The 17,528-nt window shown below is 41.3% G+C and overlaps 1 protein-coding gene across 7 annotated transcripts in view; it reads left to right on the top strand.

Annotated features, from left to right (window-relative positions):
* The window catches only part of NRXN3 (neurexin 3), a 993,270-nt gene that overhangs the window by 287,316 nt on the left and 688,426 nt on the right, over positions 1 to 17,528 (top strand). For all 7 annotated transcript variants that reach the window (XM_080594088.1, XM_080594091.1, XM_080594092.1 and 4 more), the window contains 2 exons: positions 6,948 to 7,386; positions 12,810 to 13,193. In XM_080594088.1, the coding sequence (XP_080450214.1) occupies positions 6,948 to 7,386; positions 12,810 to 13,193 (823 nt within the window). The remainder of the gene's footprint in view (positions 1 to 6,947; positions 7,387 to 12,809; positions 13,194 to 17,528) is intronic.

Below are 17,528 nucleotides of genomic sequence, written 5' to 3' on the forward strand. Positions count from 1 at the left end.
GAAGTGTTATTTTTCAGCATTAGCCTTTCTGAATGATTTTTCACTGTGTTTTCATTAGAGCAGTGGAAAGAATTTCCCCCTGACTTTTTTCAGAATTTTTTATGCACACCTTGAATCCCTTTTCTTTTTCTTTGTATCTTTCCAAATGGAGTGCTTCCCTGCATCTTTCTAGAATTCTTCTGAAACTCAAGATATTCTCTCTTCCTTTTTTTTGCAGTTTTCTACTTAAAGTTATTCAGAACCTAGAATAGATTTATAATGTGGAAAAAAAATCAGGGAACCTTGAAATATGCCTTCCTTATCGTTTAGGTGTTCTGCTCCCCGTATTCTTATTTTTAGCTAGGTAAACACATGTCCTTTGTTAAGTATTTCCAGATGAGTTGCAGGAATGCATTACTTTAGCCAACGTAGCACAAATTGTATCAGAATTTCTTTTGTTTGGTTTCAGTTATTTATTCTCAATGTTCAATGCATTGTTTTTTTTGCCAGGCAAATGAACTCCTTTCATTGTGGTAAATGGTGATGTCTATCTATAAATACCTGAATACAGTTGTTATCCCACTGAACCATCAAATATGTTTAGACCAGGTATGCACAACGCATTTAGATAATAAATACACTTAAAATAAGTGCAGTAAAATAAGTGCAGCAGCTTTAGTTATCCATCACTGAAGCCTTGGACTGCCGCACACACAGTCTGTCCCAAATACAAAGTAAACCCTTATCAGCTGGTGCGTTGGCTTTTATTTGCCAGTTGAAGCGGGCTAGAAACAGGTAGTTCTGGTGAACCCACTGCTAGGCTGGTAATGTATGAAGATGCAAGAACGCTTGTGGTGCAGGTGCCTTTAAGGCAGCCTTAGAAAGCCTCTAGGCTGAACGTCTCTCAGTTACTGTTCTGACAAGTGATGCAGGCAGTTGACGAAGGGGAGCAACTCATGACAGAAGAAAAGCGATCGATGACACACAGGATGCAGTAGGGAAACAACTTGGCTGACCTTCCCAGGTGGTCTTCCTAGCCAGCTGAATTGAAGCAGCCTTCAGGTTGACCTTTTTGTCGTGATAGTTTGTCATCTAACTCACTAGGCTATCAGTGGCCACCCCCCTTTGTTGCCTGCCTGTGTCCAGCCTGCACCAAAGCCCATTTCCTGCTTACTAGCACCAACTGCAAGAGGAGCTGAATATTGGCTGCTGGCCAACCCTAGCACATCATTTTTTCCTCACTTTTGTTGCTCACTCTCTATCTGCATCTTCACTTGATTGCAGAGAGACACTTTTCATCATTGTGAAAAGCCATCTGATTAGAGCTCTCATTAACCCATGAGTGAAGCTACTTATCATAAGTTTAGATGGAGAAGTTCCTTGAATGCTTTGGGATTGTGAAGTTGCCATTTTTAAGAAACCTCAAAACCAGATTGCCAATTTGTTTTAGTTCAGCTTAAAACAAACTCTTCTTTCTCAGCAGATTTAAAGGAAACCTAATTTACTGTATATCTTCTACTCTTTATCCTGCTAAATGTCTGGTTATCATGGAATTCTCCTACTCTCTACAGAGACTGTGTATCTGTACTACCAATCCCTGACCATCCTTTTATATTAGTCCAATTTGTAAAGCAAAGATAGATTGAACCATCCAATTATTCTTCTGTTAAACCATATTCAGAACCAGTCCTGATGGAAAAAGAAAAAAAATATGCTAGTTTCATTCTGAGAATAGAAAGTGATTTTTGAGATTGGTATAATAAAGATTACTTTTCAAACTCTCTGTACATAGCTTTTGCCAGTTGTATTTTTTTTTTTTACCTCACTTCCAGGGAGAATTATAAAGAGGATGTGTGTGTCTGCACCAGGAATCATCTCCTCGACTCATAACGCATCTTGACCCTCTTTGATACAGATACATGGCACAAAATCAGGCTGCTCTCTATTTAAGCAGACATGATCAGCTTTGTTCAGAAAGTCATCTGATAAATATGGACAAATTAATGGTCACTACTTTCATTGCTGTGCTTACCTCTGAGTTGCCATGGAAGACACGTCCCAGAATGGCACTGGCAGGCTGTGTCCTAGCAAGGGACAGCCCTCTGAGTCAGTCATGGCCTGAGTTGTAGTTAAAGAGGTGCAGGTTTCAATCAGTATTTTGCAATACCCTGCAAGTTAGGTCAGAGATTTCAGGTAAAATGAAACTATGAGACAGGAAGTGTTCTGGAGATGATAGGTTATACTGCTGGCTGATAGCTTCCTCAGTGAACATCTGTCCTCCCTGGCTTGCAGCAGCTGACTGTAACAAACTAGCTCTTGAAGGTCATATTTTTGGAACTACAGATTTTAGTTTCATTCCTTAGGCTTTTTACTTGCTTTCGCTTTTAATGATAGGTTGCAAGCTGGAATCATGAACATGTAATGAAGACTCAGTGAAAGCACTGGTGGCAAGTCAGACCAGAATCAACACAAGCCTCTTTTCCTTTACCAGCCATTTTTAACATTTTGCAAGCATGTGTTTCAACTGTCCTGGAAAACGGCAATGAAGCATCTGTTGATTTCATTAAAATACAAAGATTCGTAGGTTATGAGGCCAGAAAGAGCCATTATGATAATCTAGACTGATTTGCTATATAATTAATTCCTATCTCACTATGTCTTTTAGAAAAAACAAGATCCTATTTTAATTTAAAGTTTGCCGGTAGCTGAGAACATGCCATAACCTGTAGTAATTTATTTCAATAGCAAATTACCTGCATGTAAAAATAAGTCATAATATTTTAAAATGTGAATTTCTCGAACTTCAATTTCTAGCCCCCGGATCCTATTATTCCTTTGTCACATGGATTGAAGAGCCCTCTATTGCCAAATTCCATTTTCTGCATAGGTACTTGTAGATTGCGATCAGATCACCCTTTAACCTCTACCTATTAAACGGACTGAATTTGAATGTTCTTTGCTATGGGACATGCATTCCAGTCCTTTAATTACATTCCCTTTTCTCATTCTTGAACCTTTTGCAATAAAACTGCAGATATTTGAAGCTGCCGTAGCATTTCACTGCCCAAGCCAGAGATGCTGTTGGCTCTTTATTCCTGGTCAGGATTCACCTGGCAAATACACTCAAGGATTATTCTTAGTCTTTTTTTTTTACAGTGCTGAAAGTTCTGGTGTACCTGATTATACGTCAAGATCTGGATGTCCAAATGTGACTGTCATTGATACCTAAAGTCAGCCATGTGAATAGTGTTGCACTTTTCTTTATGTACAGGTGTTTTTAAAATTTCTCAGGCTATGTGGTAGGTTTGGGTTGTAATTTTTTTCTTTTTATTAAAAAAAAATAATAATGTAGATCAACAAATGTTTCAATGACAGATGTTCAGATCTGGATGAATCTTTGAAAAGAACAAATTCAGAACACTTGTATCTATTCCATACCCTTTCACATCTCTTCCGCAAGTGTTCCTTTGTAGTTGCTTGTTTGGTCTTTTCTCCAAACTTGCTCTCAGATCCACACTTACTAGTGACTTTCTGAGCTACAAGTAATTCTGTGTATTTTTCTCTAGATCCTTTGAAAGTTGTCTATATCAAAGATTTTCAGTGGTGGTACTGGTATAACTAATGAAATGCATGGCAGTCTGCAGCAAACCCCGGATAAACCCAGGAATGGACACTCTGCCTTTCCCCAAAGGAGATGGGAGCTGTTACTGAAGTATCAAATACATGAAAAGGGGAGAGAGCTGGAAGCTACATGTGTGTGTAAGCGTGTTCCAGCTACCAGCCCTCATCTGTAGGTACTGTGTTACATTTCTTCTCCTTGCATGGGGAGAGGCTGGGTTCGGCCTCTCCCGTGGTACATTTTAGAGGAGAGTCAGTGTGAGGAACTGTTAGCACTATTCTATAAGAACAGTTTTCCTGTGATGGGATGGTTAAAGTCACACACAGTTAGTTCAGACATGGCATTCTCTTGCTCACCAAAGCAGCTCCATAGCAGGGTGAAACCAACAATGCAGAGTTGCACCAAAGTGGCACCATTAAGGAATCCCATAGGTAAGTGCTGTCAGAAGAACTCTGTCCACAGGAACCTATTTCCAATTGTCCTCTTTCTCAGGCTGTCCTTGCAGTGGGTTAAAGGGTGAACTGCACACAACCTACTAAAGACAGATTCCTGAAGAATACATGAAAAGCCCTAGTAGGGCTGAAGAATCGTCAGTCTATTTACCCAGTGTTCTGCCTCCAGCAGTGGTAGTAGAAGTGCTATTAAGGGAGAGCATGTGAGCATTGCATTTCTCTTACGCTCCCACAACATCCCCTGTCATTTGATTAGGATTATCAGATGGTCCCATCCCTTCCTTTTTCCTTTAATATCAATTTGTGGACCCGCTGTCCATTTATCTTTTTGGTTCTTTTTTTGAACCTGCTGATGCTCTCTTCTCTGCTTCTGCAAATTCCTGCAATAGCAAATTCCAGAAGTTGCTACTGTGTAAATAAGTACGTATAGGAATCTGTTTTAAATTTATTTAAACAAACTTACAAATTTCAATGAGTGCCTCTAGTTGTTATTGCTGGATTTGGTAGAGCAGTTCTACATTCAGCTTCTCCACCGTCTTCTGCAAGTTTTGATGTTATTCTTTCTCAGCTTTCTCATTCTCTTCTAAATAGGACAGCCCTGGCCTTTTCAGTTTGTCCTCATAAAGCAGCTGCTCCATGCTCTTTATTGCTCTATTTATTTTTCTCTGTACCCTCAACTCCAGCATTTCCATGAGATGCAGAGACAGGATTGCATGCAGTGCTCGGAGCTAGTGTCTGTGGAAAGCACTGGACTTGTCACACACATAAAGTATGTGCAGAAGTTCTGGGCAGTCCAGGAGTATATGTGCATGCAGTACATCTCAGATGTAGCTGTGGCTTCTCTCTGGCTCAGTTGCATCCGTTTGTCTGTCAAGAGGGGGAGGCTGCAATGCACAGGCCTGCTGAGTTACTGGAAGGAGGTATACGGTCTGTCTAGCCGGAGTATTAGACATGGTTAATCCACAGAATGAAACTACTACAGGCCCACAAATTGGAAATATATTTTATTCCTGTTGCAGATATCAACAGGCTTGATGTGTTTGGAGTCTGTGCAAGGGCAGAGTGCTTTACTGGGAACTAGAGCAAAATAAGCTATTGCAGGTCAATACTGTCCTCTGCTGGGAGGAACTACAGTGCTGTGCCATGACTCCAAATGGGAATTAACACTTGGATTCCCATTTCACTCTGATGTAGGGCATTTTGCCTTTGCAACAGGGAGATCTGATGCTGTACTGGCTGCACTGAGGAAATTCTTCTTTAATGCTTCGCAAAAGCTGGACATTCTTCACATGCTACAACTGTGTTGAATTGTGATTTCATTTCTTTTTCATCCTGTAGTCGTCTACTTCAGACTCTTACCTCCCATCCTCCCTGTTATTTGCCTTTTAATATTTACTGCAGATTTATTTCTCCGACTGCGAGCTAGTGTGGTGTTCCAGAGTTTATTTCTGTGAGTTGCTACTGGGATTATGAACTTCTGTCTGATTCTGCAAAAATTCTTCTCTGATCTACTGATGCTCAATCTGCTGGTGGGTTTACAGCCTAGAGAATATCAGTGAAGAAGCATTAACTGTTTGGTCATAAAGTGCCCCTGGGCCTGCAGATTGAGTATTGCAAATGTGTGTCCAAACGTTACATCTGCAAGTTTTTAAGCCTGTCCATGCACCAGATCAGATGATATTTGTAGAATTAGCAGTGCATATCTCCTTTCCTTTCTCTTTTCATAGTAAATTGCTGACAACCCGTTCTGTTAGCAGTTCAAAAGCAGAAGAAATCAAATCTGTGCGCGCATGATGCTATATGTAGTAGACACAAAGAATTTTAAAATAATGACTCCTCTGAAGAAATCAGAGTTTCCAGTAGTGTTGCAGAACAGTAATTCAATTTAAATTATGCTATTTGCAGAAATGCTTTTGCTTGTTGTTTGTGCCAGTTCTGGGTTCAGGAAGCACAGAAGGTTGTTGAGTCGGAAGTGCTCTTTAGAAATACTACAGCTCTGTGCTTTCTCCAGCCCCTACCTCTGGGAGAATGGCATGGGGCAGAGACAAGTGCTCTTTTGCAGCAGTTTAATTCTGTACCTGTGAGAAAGAGAAGGGCAGGACTTTCACCTGAGCCAGGCACGCTTGGGAGTCTTTGGCTGTTTGGGCCTCTGCCCTTGGCTACTTTCCATGCCTGTAGCACTGTGCAGAGTTCAAAGTTCTGGTCCTCAGCCCAGAGTGTGTAAGAGCCCAGGCACTCAATATGTAGAGGCTTTTATGTGTGACACAGATTATATCCATTGCAGGTTTGTGCCTACTGTGTTTTAAGATATCTTGGTAAGATAAATTATAAGTCTTTTGTTTATTTTTTTCTTGTAGCTCCTTAGGAGCCACAGGGCAATCACCAACAGTTCTCAGCAACTTGTTTAAATATTTTACATCTCTCTTCTAGTAGTAAAGCAGTCTTATAAGAATAATAGAGAAATGACAGTGGCAGTACAGAGTTCCCTGCTGCGGTTAGCAGAGATGGACATGGAGGTTAAACTTGGTTATGTATTTTGTATGGAATTTATGCAAATGCAACAGCATGATGCCAGACACACACTGTATTTTATATACAAAAGCTTTTACAGCAGAGTGGATCTGTGATAGAGTTAATTGTTCTCCCTGTCCTTCAGTAAGTGTTCTATTCTGCTTGCTTATCTGATCTATAGTCATCACAGAGTGCCCATTGCTGTCATTCCTATACATGCTCCTGGTTCTGCTCTCTCCTTCTGTCATCATGTCAGATTCTTGCATGGTCTCCCTTCTGCTCCCCACTGCCTTTTGGGAGAAGTTTATCTCCCACGGATGAAAGTAATTGGGGTATTTGTACTGTATGCAGGATTGATGTATGATATTTTTCCTTGTGTCTGACAGGTTGTTTATAAGAATAACGATATTCGTCTGGAGCTGTCTCGCTTGGCACGGATTGGTGATACTAAGATGAAGATCTATGGGGAAGTGAAGTTTGTATGTGAGAATGTGGCTACACTGGATCCCATCAGCTTTGAGACACCTGAGGCCTATATTAGTCTGCCCAAATGGAATACCAAAAGGATGGGCTCCATCTCCTTTGATTTCCGAACCACTGAACCCAATGGGCTGATACTTTTCACCCATGGCAAGCCTCAGGAGAGGAAAGACGCCAGGAGCCAGAAAAATACAAAGGTAGACTTCTTTGCAGTTGAGCTTCTAGATGGGAACCTCTACTTGTTGCTGGACATGGGCTCTGGGACCATTAAAGTCAAGGCCACCCAGAAGAAAGCCAATGATGGAGAGTGGTATCATGTGGATATTCAACGAGATGGAAGATCAGGTAGAGTGGTGACTTTTTCTTAAGTAGATTCATCTTTCAGATCTAGACCTAGGGTTAGAAATCGGTCGTAAGAAGCCTTCAAAACCTGCTAGGTTTAAGTCACCTTCTTACAAAAACTTAATCTTACTCCATGATTTTTATCCAGCAAAACAAAGATGTGAATGACCAGGTTTTCATCAAATGTCTAGTGTGAACTTCAGATAGTGCATCACAGAGGCAATCTATTAAAATTTATTCTGAGTCTTCTGATACTCTGGACCGATCTTAGCAATTTCATATGTAATTATGGCGATGGCTCCTTTGAAGGGCATGGTACGGTTTAAGAACCTTCGGAATCATTATTATATAGTCCTTGTTTTGAGACATTCTCATTGATTTATTTTGGATTTCTATTCAAAAAGGAACTGAATAGAAATCAAATGAGCTTTTTTGTTGTGATCTGATATTACCATCTTCTGGATCTTGTATCTTTCAAGAATGGGGGTTGGATTTTGTCATAAGGAAAATAAAATTAATGTGTATAAATGGTAACAAATCAACATTTTCATCCTATTCTGTTTCCTTTAGCATCTCAGAATTTTCAGTCAGGTTTCTTCTTCACTCTCAGCCTGGATACCAAGCCTGCAGCAATCCTAGTTAAAGTATCTGGGTCAGCATTCAGTGGATGTTTTTCCTTTTAGCTTCTCATTTTCAAAAATGTATTTTAGTTTACTTCCAATAATATACTTATCTTGCGATTACAGAGAGGTATTTTGTTTGTTTCTAATGCTGTTTATAAAGCTAGCATACTCATGGTGACTCTGAAATTGTGTAAGGAAACAAAATAAATAACGTAACTTCATCTTGAGAACATGTGAGCAATTGTACTCGAATTCCTCCTGGACTGGTGGGATCTGAAAGCCAGGCCATATATCCCTTCAAAGGGAATTTTGCTTACATTTGCAAGTGGATTTGGGATTTGTCTGGAGATCTTCAGATGATAGTAGTAGATCCCTAAGTTTATTTTTCTAGTCACAGAATGTCCTTGGTACAGGGGAACACAGCGCTAGAATTTGCTTGCCTTAAGTTTTCAAAAGAGCTGACTTTTAGATAGTATGCAAAGCCTAGCTGTTTGAACAGGTCTTTGCCTGAAGCTAGTTTTTTCCTTTGATGATGTAAGGAGTTTTTTTTGTATTTTGCATCGCGCTCTACTAGGGCTTAATATGTGAGGTTATATATTGCTATCTCCGAAAGGCATCGATAGGAACATTTTATAAAAGAAGCCCTAAATAAATAAATAAATTGAGCTTTGATTTCTTTAGAATTGCTAAAATTTAATTAACTTCCAAGGATAAACTCAATTACTAGCATTCAGTACTGCCTTCAGTTTTGCTTGCTCACTTGGGGACTGTCTGGTCCCTGAAGAGGCAGCTGCAGGAGGAGGAGAGAGAAATGACACTAAACTCTCTGCTAAGGAAGTTGGTAAAAACCCAAGGGACAAGAGGTACCCATGTTTGTTCATCTAGGAGGGTGTGACAGACGGGATTGCTACTTCATGGATGACACTGTAGGACTGACTTGCTGGTTGTTCAGCAGAAAGGTTTGTGATGCCCTGAACACTGATTAGAGATAACAGGCTGTGAATTAAAAGCAACAAGCTCAACAAGAATGAACACGTTTGCATGTTCTCTCCTTTTTTAAAAAATACATTTTCTGCTGATGACAAGTGCTGGGTTAATGACCCTAGTGACTGACGGTGTGTCTCCCAGATAACCAGGATACCAGCATTTGGTTTTCCACACCATACCTTTAGCAAGCATCAACCACGTTTATCGTGTGGTGCTTTGGTAGGTGTGAGGGTCATCCCTTCTTGTTTAGTCCTTGGCTTTCCTTCCATGTGCAGACTAAAAGAGCAGCTACATCTTAGGGGTGGTGGGTTTTTTTGTTTGTTTTGTTTTGTTGTGGTTGGTTGGTTTGTTTTTGTTTTTTAAATGCAGATATGTGGTGTCTAGAAACTGAACTGAAATAATGAACTTACCAAATGTGGGCCATAATATAGCTATTTGGTTTTAATGAGCTAGTGACCTACAGGTTCTGATTCTTACTACTAAAGCAGCCAGTCCTTTGCTAGGTGTCATCTCCCTTACTTCTTTCCATTTCAGGAACAGTCCAAAACTTCAGGCTCTGCTGAGTCTATAAAATAGCCTAAAGTCCAAATATTCACTAACGCTGGGGAAACACAGAAGTCTTGCTCAAATAACCTCTGGCATCTCTAGTCCCTTTAGGATTTGTGTATGCTTTGGTCTGTGCTGCCTGCCAGAGGAACAAAAGCTGTTTTTCCTCTGTGCTCTGACAGAAGCTGGCAGGCTGGACATGGACACCTCGTGTCCTGTAACCTTTCTGTCCTTTGAGAATGCTCCTACAAAACCTGCCACAGTCCCCAGCAGGAGAACACTGAGCATGTTACACAAGACCATGGTTTTCTTTGGTCTTTGGCTACAAAACACGTGATATCCCACCTGCTGAGACTCTAAAAACCTTCCTGGAAGGTTCTTTCTACAGCTTCATCAGTGTAGTGCAGTGCTTTGAATACAGGGATTTGGAAAAAGAAAAAAAAAATGTTAGCCCATCTAAATCCTCCTTTGTAGGGTCAATTCAGAATTTTTTCATCTCAGCATCTTGGCTTTAAAAGTCCTGTGTGCTGGAGTTAGTAACACATCCTTACAGAATTAGTTGTAGGGTACAAAATACTGGCAGAAAATTTAGGCTGGTGTCTAGCCTGTTTTCGTTTATCATTTCCTTCTCTTTCTCCAGGTTTTATGCTTCTCCTTGGTATTCAGTATTTCTTCTCTTTTTTGGGGGGGGTCTTCACATTTGTTGCTTTTGCAGGTGTTGCTTGCTTTCTCTGTAGTAGCAGCTGTCTGGAGCTTAGCCCTTCCAGTGTTTCAGCTTGTTCTAGTCTTTTGGGTAATGTGCACTTGATGTGCTGCTTTTGAGGAGTGGCAGTGCAGACACTAGAAAGGTCGCTGTGATCCTGTGGCTCTGTGACACGCTGCCGTTACAACTGTAGGTGTATTGTCACATCTTTTTTCTTAAAATGTAAAAGGGAAAATGTCTGCAGTGCTGCAGCTGGTTTTTACAAAATGATTCATCAAATAACCCTGGTTCTCTGTGAGCCTTTAATTTGTAACGCCTCTATTGCTTCTGGCACTCTGCTGCCTCTGACATTATTCCTAAGTTATTACTGAACATCACACACATGAAATACCTTGTCTCTGTGTCATACGTGCTGTTCTCCAAGATGACACCTATTACAGCTGAAGAAAGAGCATGTGTACATGACTGCACTTTCTTACAGAGACACAAAATAGAACTAACTCTATTAACTAAACTCTCCCACCTTATCGTAGGGGTGTATGATAAAAATGCAATGATGTGGAATTAATCTTAAAGCATAGATAGGCCTCTCTGAGGACAGGCTATCTTAATGGCAAGGCAATTGGATGTGATGATTTATTGCTAGGAAGAGTGAGTTGCTGATTTTTTTTCTGAGAGTCTTGTGGGCAGATGTCCCTATCACGGAAGCTGCTGAGTGCTCTTCTGAAGATTATGCTGCTTTGTGACAAGAGAGACCTGTGTGATGATCCCTGCTTTTCCTTAGACATCTGATCTTAAACAAGTCACTTGGCTTCTACGAACGTGTTTCATATGTTCTGATCACATCTGTGTATTATAGGTTCTGATTAATTTATGTGCTGTGAATGGCATCAGTGTAGTAGGCCCACAGCTTGCTTGGAACATATGGAAACCTCTACAGTTTTAGTAATTTTTCTTCAGAGATAACCTTTGTCTTTCTCTACTTCAATTTTCCCATTTGTAAAATGGAATTTAGAATACTTAACTTTCTTTGTAAAACCATAGATAATTTATTTTGGAACAAACCTCTGGAGGTTTCCAGCCTAAACTCTGCTGAAATCCATGTTTCCTTCAGTGCTGTGCCTGGCTGTGTTTTGAATACCTTCAAGGATGGTGATTCCACAACCTTTCTGAGGTTCCTGTTTCCAGTGTTTGGTGACTCTCAAGGTGAAAAATGTTCCTTTCCAGAGAGTTGGAATTTCCTTTTCTGCAACTATGATCAGTGCCTCTTGTCACTCCAAGGGCATGTTGCTGGCTCATTTTCAAGTTGTTGTCCAGCATGTCCTTCTCTGCAGAGTTGCTCCCTACCCAGCTGGTCCCTAGCCTGTACTGATGTGTGGGGTTATTCCTCTCCAGGTGCAAGACTTTGCATTTATAGTTGTACATTAAACATTTCTTATAAGGCCTCTTCTCCATCTTATAAAGGTTTCTCTGACTGGTAGTTCTGTCTGTCCGTTCATCAACCTTTCTTCCCAATTTTATGTCATTTGCTCACTTGATGAGGGTCTATTTTTTCCTATCATCCAGGTCCAGCTTTGACGAAATGTTTACTGTGACAGCTATGTCATGTGAATTAATACAGAATCACAGAATGGTTGAGGTTGGAGGGGACTTGTGGAGGTCATCTAGTCCAACCTCCCTGATCAAGCAGGGTCACCTAGAAAATGTTGCACATTCAGGCAGATTTTGATCATCTGCAGAGAAGGAGACTCCACAGTCTCTCTGGGCAACCTGTTCCAGTGCTCTGTCAACTTCACAGTAAATAAGTTTTTCCTCTTACTCAGATGGAAATTCCATTTTTCAGTTTGTGCCCATTACTTCTTAACCTATCACTGAGCATCACTGAAAAGAGTCTGGCCCCATCGTCTTGGCACCCTCCCTTAAGATATTTATATGCATTGATAAGATCCCCTCTCAGCCTTCTCTTCTCCAGGCCAAACAGGCCCAGCTCTCCCAGCCTTTTCTCATAAGAGAGATGTTCCTGTCCCCTTATCTTTGTAGCCTTCCACTGGACTCTCTCCAGGAGCTCCGTGTCTCTTATACTGGGGAGCCCAGAACTGGGCACAGTACTCCAGGTGCAGCCTCACCAAGGCTGAGCAGAGGGGAAGATCACCTACTTTGAATATTCTTTTGCTTTTTTTTTCCTCTCTATTCCTGATACCATCAGATTCCTGTATGTTCTCAGTACATCCTTGCTTTGCTGGATGAATACCATTGAATAATGCTCAGGTTTTACATGTTATTGTTTACCCGTTGCATTGCTAAGCTTGTGATGTTATGTTACAAGGTGGTGTACAGACACATGCTGACCCAGTCACTGTATGGAAACACTTATGGCTTGGGGTTAAAGCGGACAGGGAGCTGTGTAAGAATCACTGTCTCTGTTAGGAGTGTGTTTGGGCAGGGAAGAATCTTTATTTTCTTCCACTGAACCTTAAACCTCATTCAGTTATTTATTGGAAGAAATGAACTAGACTGAGGCTGTAAGTTAAAGCATTGATTGATGTCTCCTTATCCTCCTCTTTTAGGTACTATATCAGTGAACAGCAGACGCACCCCATTCACTGCTAGTGGGGAGAGTGAGATCCTAGATCTGGAAGGTGACATGTACCTGGGTGGGCTGCCAGAGAACCGGGCAGGACTCATCCTTCCCACAGAGCTCTGGACAGCAATGCTGAACTATGGCTACGTCGGCTGTATCCGAGACTTGTTCATCGACGGACGAAGCAAGAACATCCGGCAGCTGGCAGAGGCGCAGAACGCAGCAGGAGTTAAGTCCTCCTGCTCCCGCCTGAGCACCAAGCAATGCGACAGCTACCCGTGTAAGAATAATGCAGTCTGCAAGGATGGCTGGAACCGCTTCATTTGTGACTGCACTGGCACTGGCTATTGGGGTAGAACATGTGAGCGAGGTAAGTTGAGTTTTCTGACCTCAGTTATGCAGAGCTGAAGGCGTGCAGGAGTACTAGAACAAAATCCAGTGGTTCCACCATACTTTCCCCTGCCCATGTTGGTCTTCCCAGTGCTGAGTTCCGGTCCCTACACTGAGAAAGCTCTCATCTCAGATGGTTTCTTTTCAGTCTTTTTCCACTTTCATTTCATGAACTTACCTTCTTCATCTGCCACTTCACTCCCTAACTCTTAAGTCATTTTCTTCAGGTTCTACGGTCACTTCGGCTGAGTACAGTTGGATTTCTAAGGCAGACAATCCTGCTGTATATGACAAGTTTCAGGCATATTACTGGAAACATTATCAAGTGTAATTTTGGATTATTGTGATATTTCTTGCATGAAACATGACGTACCCAGTTCTGTCTAGTATTCCTCTTTTTTACATGGTAGGATTTCTGTGATGGCTGTTTATTGGTAGAACTAGCTAATGGGATTGTGTTAACAGCAACATGTTTCCAAGTTCACCTCTGATGAAATCAGATCTGTAGGAGATGGTGGGAGAGTCTCTGCCCCTTATCATTACGTTATTGTAAAGACATCTGATTGGAGATGTGAGGCAAGAGTATGGCTGGTACAGGCAGGCACACGTATATATTCTAGACCACAAGGAAGTGAATTCAGTAATGTAAGATGTCTGAGCTGTACACTCCTGAACACCAGGTGGTTCCATTAATAGTTGTCCTTAGTGTACTGGTGACACCCTTGGAATGAACAGTTAAAAAAAATGCAGTGCTAAGATCACTTAAAAAATAACATACTTCCTATAGACTGTTTACTGGTATTGAAACGAAATTTTCTGTTCAATAGGTGCTTATTAACACTTCTTTCTGGCTGAGCTGCCCTTACAGTACACCCAAGAAATAACTATAAACCATCAGCCCTATTAATCTTAGGGCTTTCAACACATTCTTTCTACTACCTTTTTGGCACCATGGCATAATGGTTATAGCATGTGTCTCAGAGTTGGAAGTTTGGATATTTTTAAGTTTCTGCCATAAATATGTAAGAAGCTACTTTTCCACTCAGTGTTCCCCACTACCCCTTTTTTATTGTAGATCACAGTACTGTATGACCCAAGAGAAACACTGTGAAAGTTAGGCGCTACGCACAAAATATTAGGCAGATTTGAGATTTTGTAATTCATCTGCTCTCCAGAGGATTTTCTTCTTTGCAGGGAGTTTTTATTAATGAGTAGAATTCTTTTGACAGACTGGGTAGGGTTTTTAGGCTTTACTGCAGAATATCTGTGATCATTCATAAGGCTTCTCACAGCCAGCAATTTGCAGCATGCTGCCCTAAGCAGCAATTGCAGTTAATTGCCAGTGGTCCTTAAAACAGCTGAAGCGTCAACACTGCCATCCGTGCTGTGGGGACATGGGTGAAAACGTCGCGTCATAAGATTCATGTGCATTGGCTATGCCAATGTCAGCTCAGCAGTTCTCTCTTACAGACTACATTGGATTAGATGATTCTGGAAGACAGAGGTCTTCTCAGCCACAGACTTGTGAATCATATTGGCTCTGTAGCCAGTGGCAAGTGAGCTTCCCATTCTCGATCATAATTCTGTAATGCTTCTCTGCTGCCTGGTCTAAATCAGTGTGTCAATCTTGGAAATCATGTGAGAAGAGCATTTTGGAACCACTATAAACATTGCAGCCTTCGGACAGGTTTCCAAAGTCAAAGATCCCCCAGTAGCTGTTGGAAGGGAAAGGTGGTGTGGCTGTGCACAGGGTTGGAAAAGAAGATGTGGGATGACTGCTGGCTTTGCAAGTGGCATGAACTCAATTAGAGTAGTGTTCTGATCTCCTTCTTTAGATAGCTTTGATAAGTACTCTAAGATTAAAAACAAGTAGAGACCTGGCAATGAGGACTTGTGCTAAATACCGAAGTTCCCTGTGCAGTCAGAGGAAGGAGGTAGTTGCTTCTCAGGAGAAATCCAAAGCAATTATGTGATCTGCTTGCCTCCTTTTGTTGATTTGCCTTGTCTCCTTTCATTGATTATGTTGAGATCCTGGTCTGATAATTCACTACTGCTGCACTCCAGAAGGTGCTAGGGAGGAACTGAGTGCCAAACTGCCAAGGCTCCCAGATTGACAAAAGAGATCATGTCTTGTTTTGGGTGGGGGGCATAAAGCAAAGAAGATAGAAAAGAGGCTGACAGATAGGACACAAGCCCTCCTCTAAATGATGCTTTGAGTCCCTTCTAGTCTACTCTTCCTAGTTTGTGAATGCTCATATTACAGAGTTCTCTGTTCCTGCCAAATGCCCATCTTTTTCCCCAGAACAATTTCCCTTCTTCCACCCTTGCCCAGATGTCCTCTCATGAGGACACTTGGACTTCCCAATAACATGTCCTCACATGACGTTGCGCCTGTATCTGAGATGTATGTGGTTATGATCTCCTTGCCTCACCCTGCTCATCGAGCTCCTGTTATACCTGATTAAAGTAAGCATGGTGGAGAGCAAGATTTAGTCATGCCAGAAACTCCTAAAATGAAAGGAGTTTTTTTTTGGTTTGTCAGAAATAAAAGGCAGACACAGAGAATTGGATGTGATAGAAGTTATTATGACTGCAAGTATATATTGTACTTAGTTTGCTAGGCCTTGGGTTGTGATGTGTCAGGCATTAGAAAAAAAAAAAAAGCTTGGAGCTGTACTCCTCATAGTATTTAGTCGTTCTTGCATACTTGGGTTTTAGAAGGAATAGGAATATCAGAGAACAGTGCAGTGAAGTCTCTATTTTAGAATACCTTGTTCCTTCAGGTCTGCCTTATTGCTAGTTAGTTTGAATAAAGGCATCAGACGTAGGGTGAACTTTGTGAGAGATGAAAAAAAGGATCCTCAAATGCAATGGGTAGCACGTTTCCTCCTGTTGTTTGTGAAATACTTTCTCATACTGAACCCAGCAGAAATTAGGGTGCGTTGCAAGTCTGTCCGCAAGAACGGCTGGAGGGCTGATACAGACGGGCAGGAGAACGGGAAAAGGTGGAATGGTTCAGCAGCCGTGAAGGTTCTTTAGTGGTTTAAGGTACTTAATGTCTTCTGTGCTCTTTAGTTTCTAATTTGTTAGTACTCGACATCAGCCATGGCATCAGGTCACAGCAGCCCCCTGTTAATTGCACTAAATGGAAGTACTCGAGATGGAAGTTGAAGTCTGGCTCATGGAGCGTGATGTGCTTCCTTGCTGTAATAACAGAGTACCTCCTCACAACCCACAGATTTTTTTTCTGAAAAGAACCCCAAGGCTTTGGCGTTAAACAAGCAGGAGGAGAGGAATGTGTGTTGTATTCACATAGCTATTTCCCGTAGCTGCAGTGAAGTTGCCATGAGCTCCAAAGGGTGATTGGGATCTGTTCTGCTGATCCTGAAAGCTCCCTGCAATGTTTTCCTTCTACTTAAACTTAGCAGAAGCCAAAAGCCCAGGAACAAGGTCATATAGAAAAAGACTACTGAAAATCAGATAGTGTTAGGCTAGTGAAAATGTGAAAATTGAATGTTCTTCATCACTCACTTCTTAATGCTTGCTCCTACTTAATTGCCTCGGTTGGACTTTCTTTTATTACGAGGAGTATACTAATAAGACTAGAAAATGCGGGTTGATAGGAGACTGCCAGCCATTTAAGACTGAAATAAAGGACACTGAAGTTTAGATTTTAAGCCTTTCAAGGTAATTGTTCAGAACTGGCATACCTGGAGTCCTTTCCAGGTAACAAAGAAAAGTCTTGTTCCAGCTCTTCGCATTTGCTGAACTGCACCCAGTGTTTATTGCAGCAGACAAAGATATCCCATTCCAGTTCTCCCCAGGGCTGGAACCAGTGTCCTTTCCTGTTCGGGTTTGCTCACAGATGGGCAATTAAATCCGCAGCAAACCAGGCTTTCTCTGTGTTTTGCATCACACTGTTTGTGAACAGCAATGTACCTGCTGTTGGCAATGCTGATGTTGAGCACAGGGCTACACATTCAGTTTTATTATCTGCCTAGTACCTTTATGGCAATGTTTGCTAAGAACAGTTTAATGACAACAAACATCTGCCCATTATGTATGCAATAAACTGGGATGCTGTAAAATTACTGGTAATAAGAAATGCTACAAAATCATTTACTACATGGTTTAAGTGCTGCATCCGTTGATGTCTCAAGCACAGGTAGCAGCATAGATTTCATTTTTGTTTTAGTGAAGATATTTGATGATGATTACAGATTTGAAGGTTTGTTAAAAAAAACAAAACAAAACAAAAAAAAACTCAAATATGTTGATGCTTTTTAGACAGTCCAGTCCTTCCAAGTCTACAGTG

The sequence above is a fragment of the Anser brachyrhynchus genome, assembly GCF_964034855.1.
Source record: "Anser brachyrhynchus genome assembly, chromosome: 5".
NCBI classification, from domain to species: domain Eukaryota; kingdom Metazoa; phylum Chordata; class Aves; order Anseriformes; family Anatidae; genus Anser; species Anser brachyrhynchus.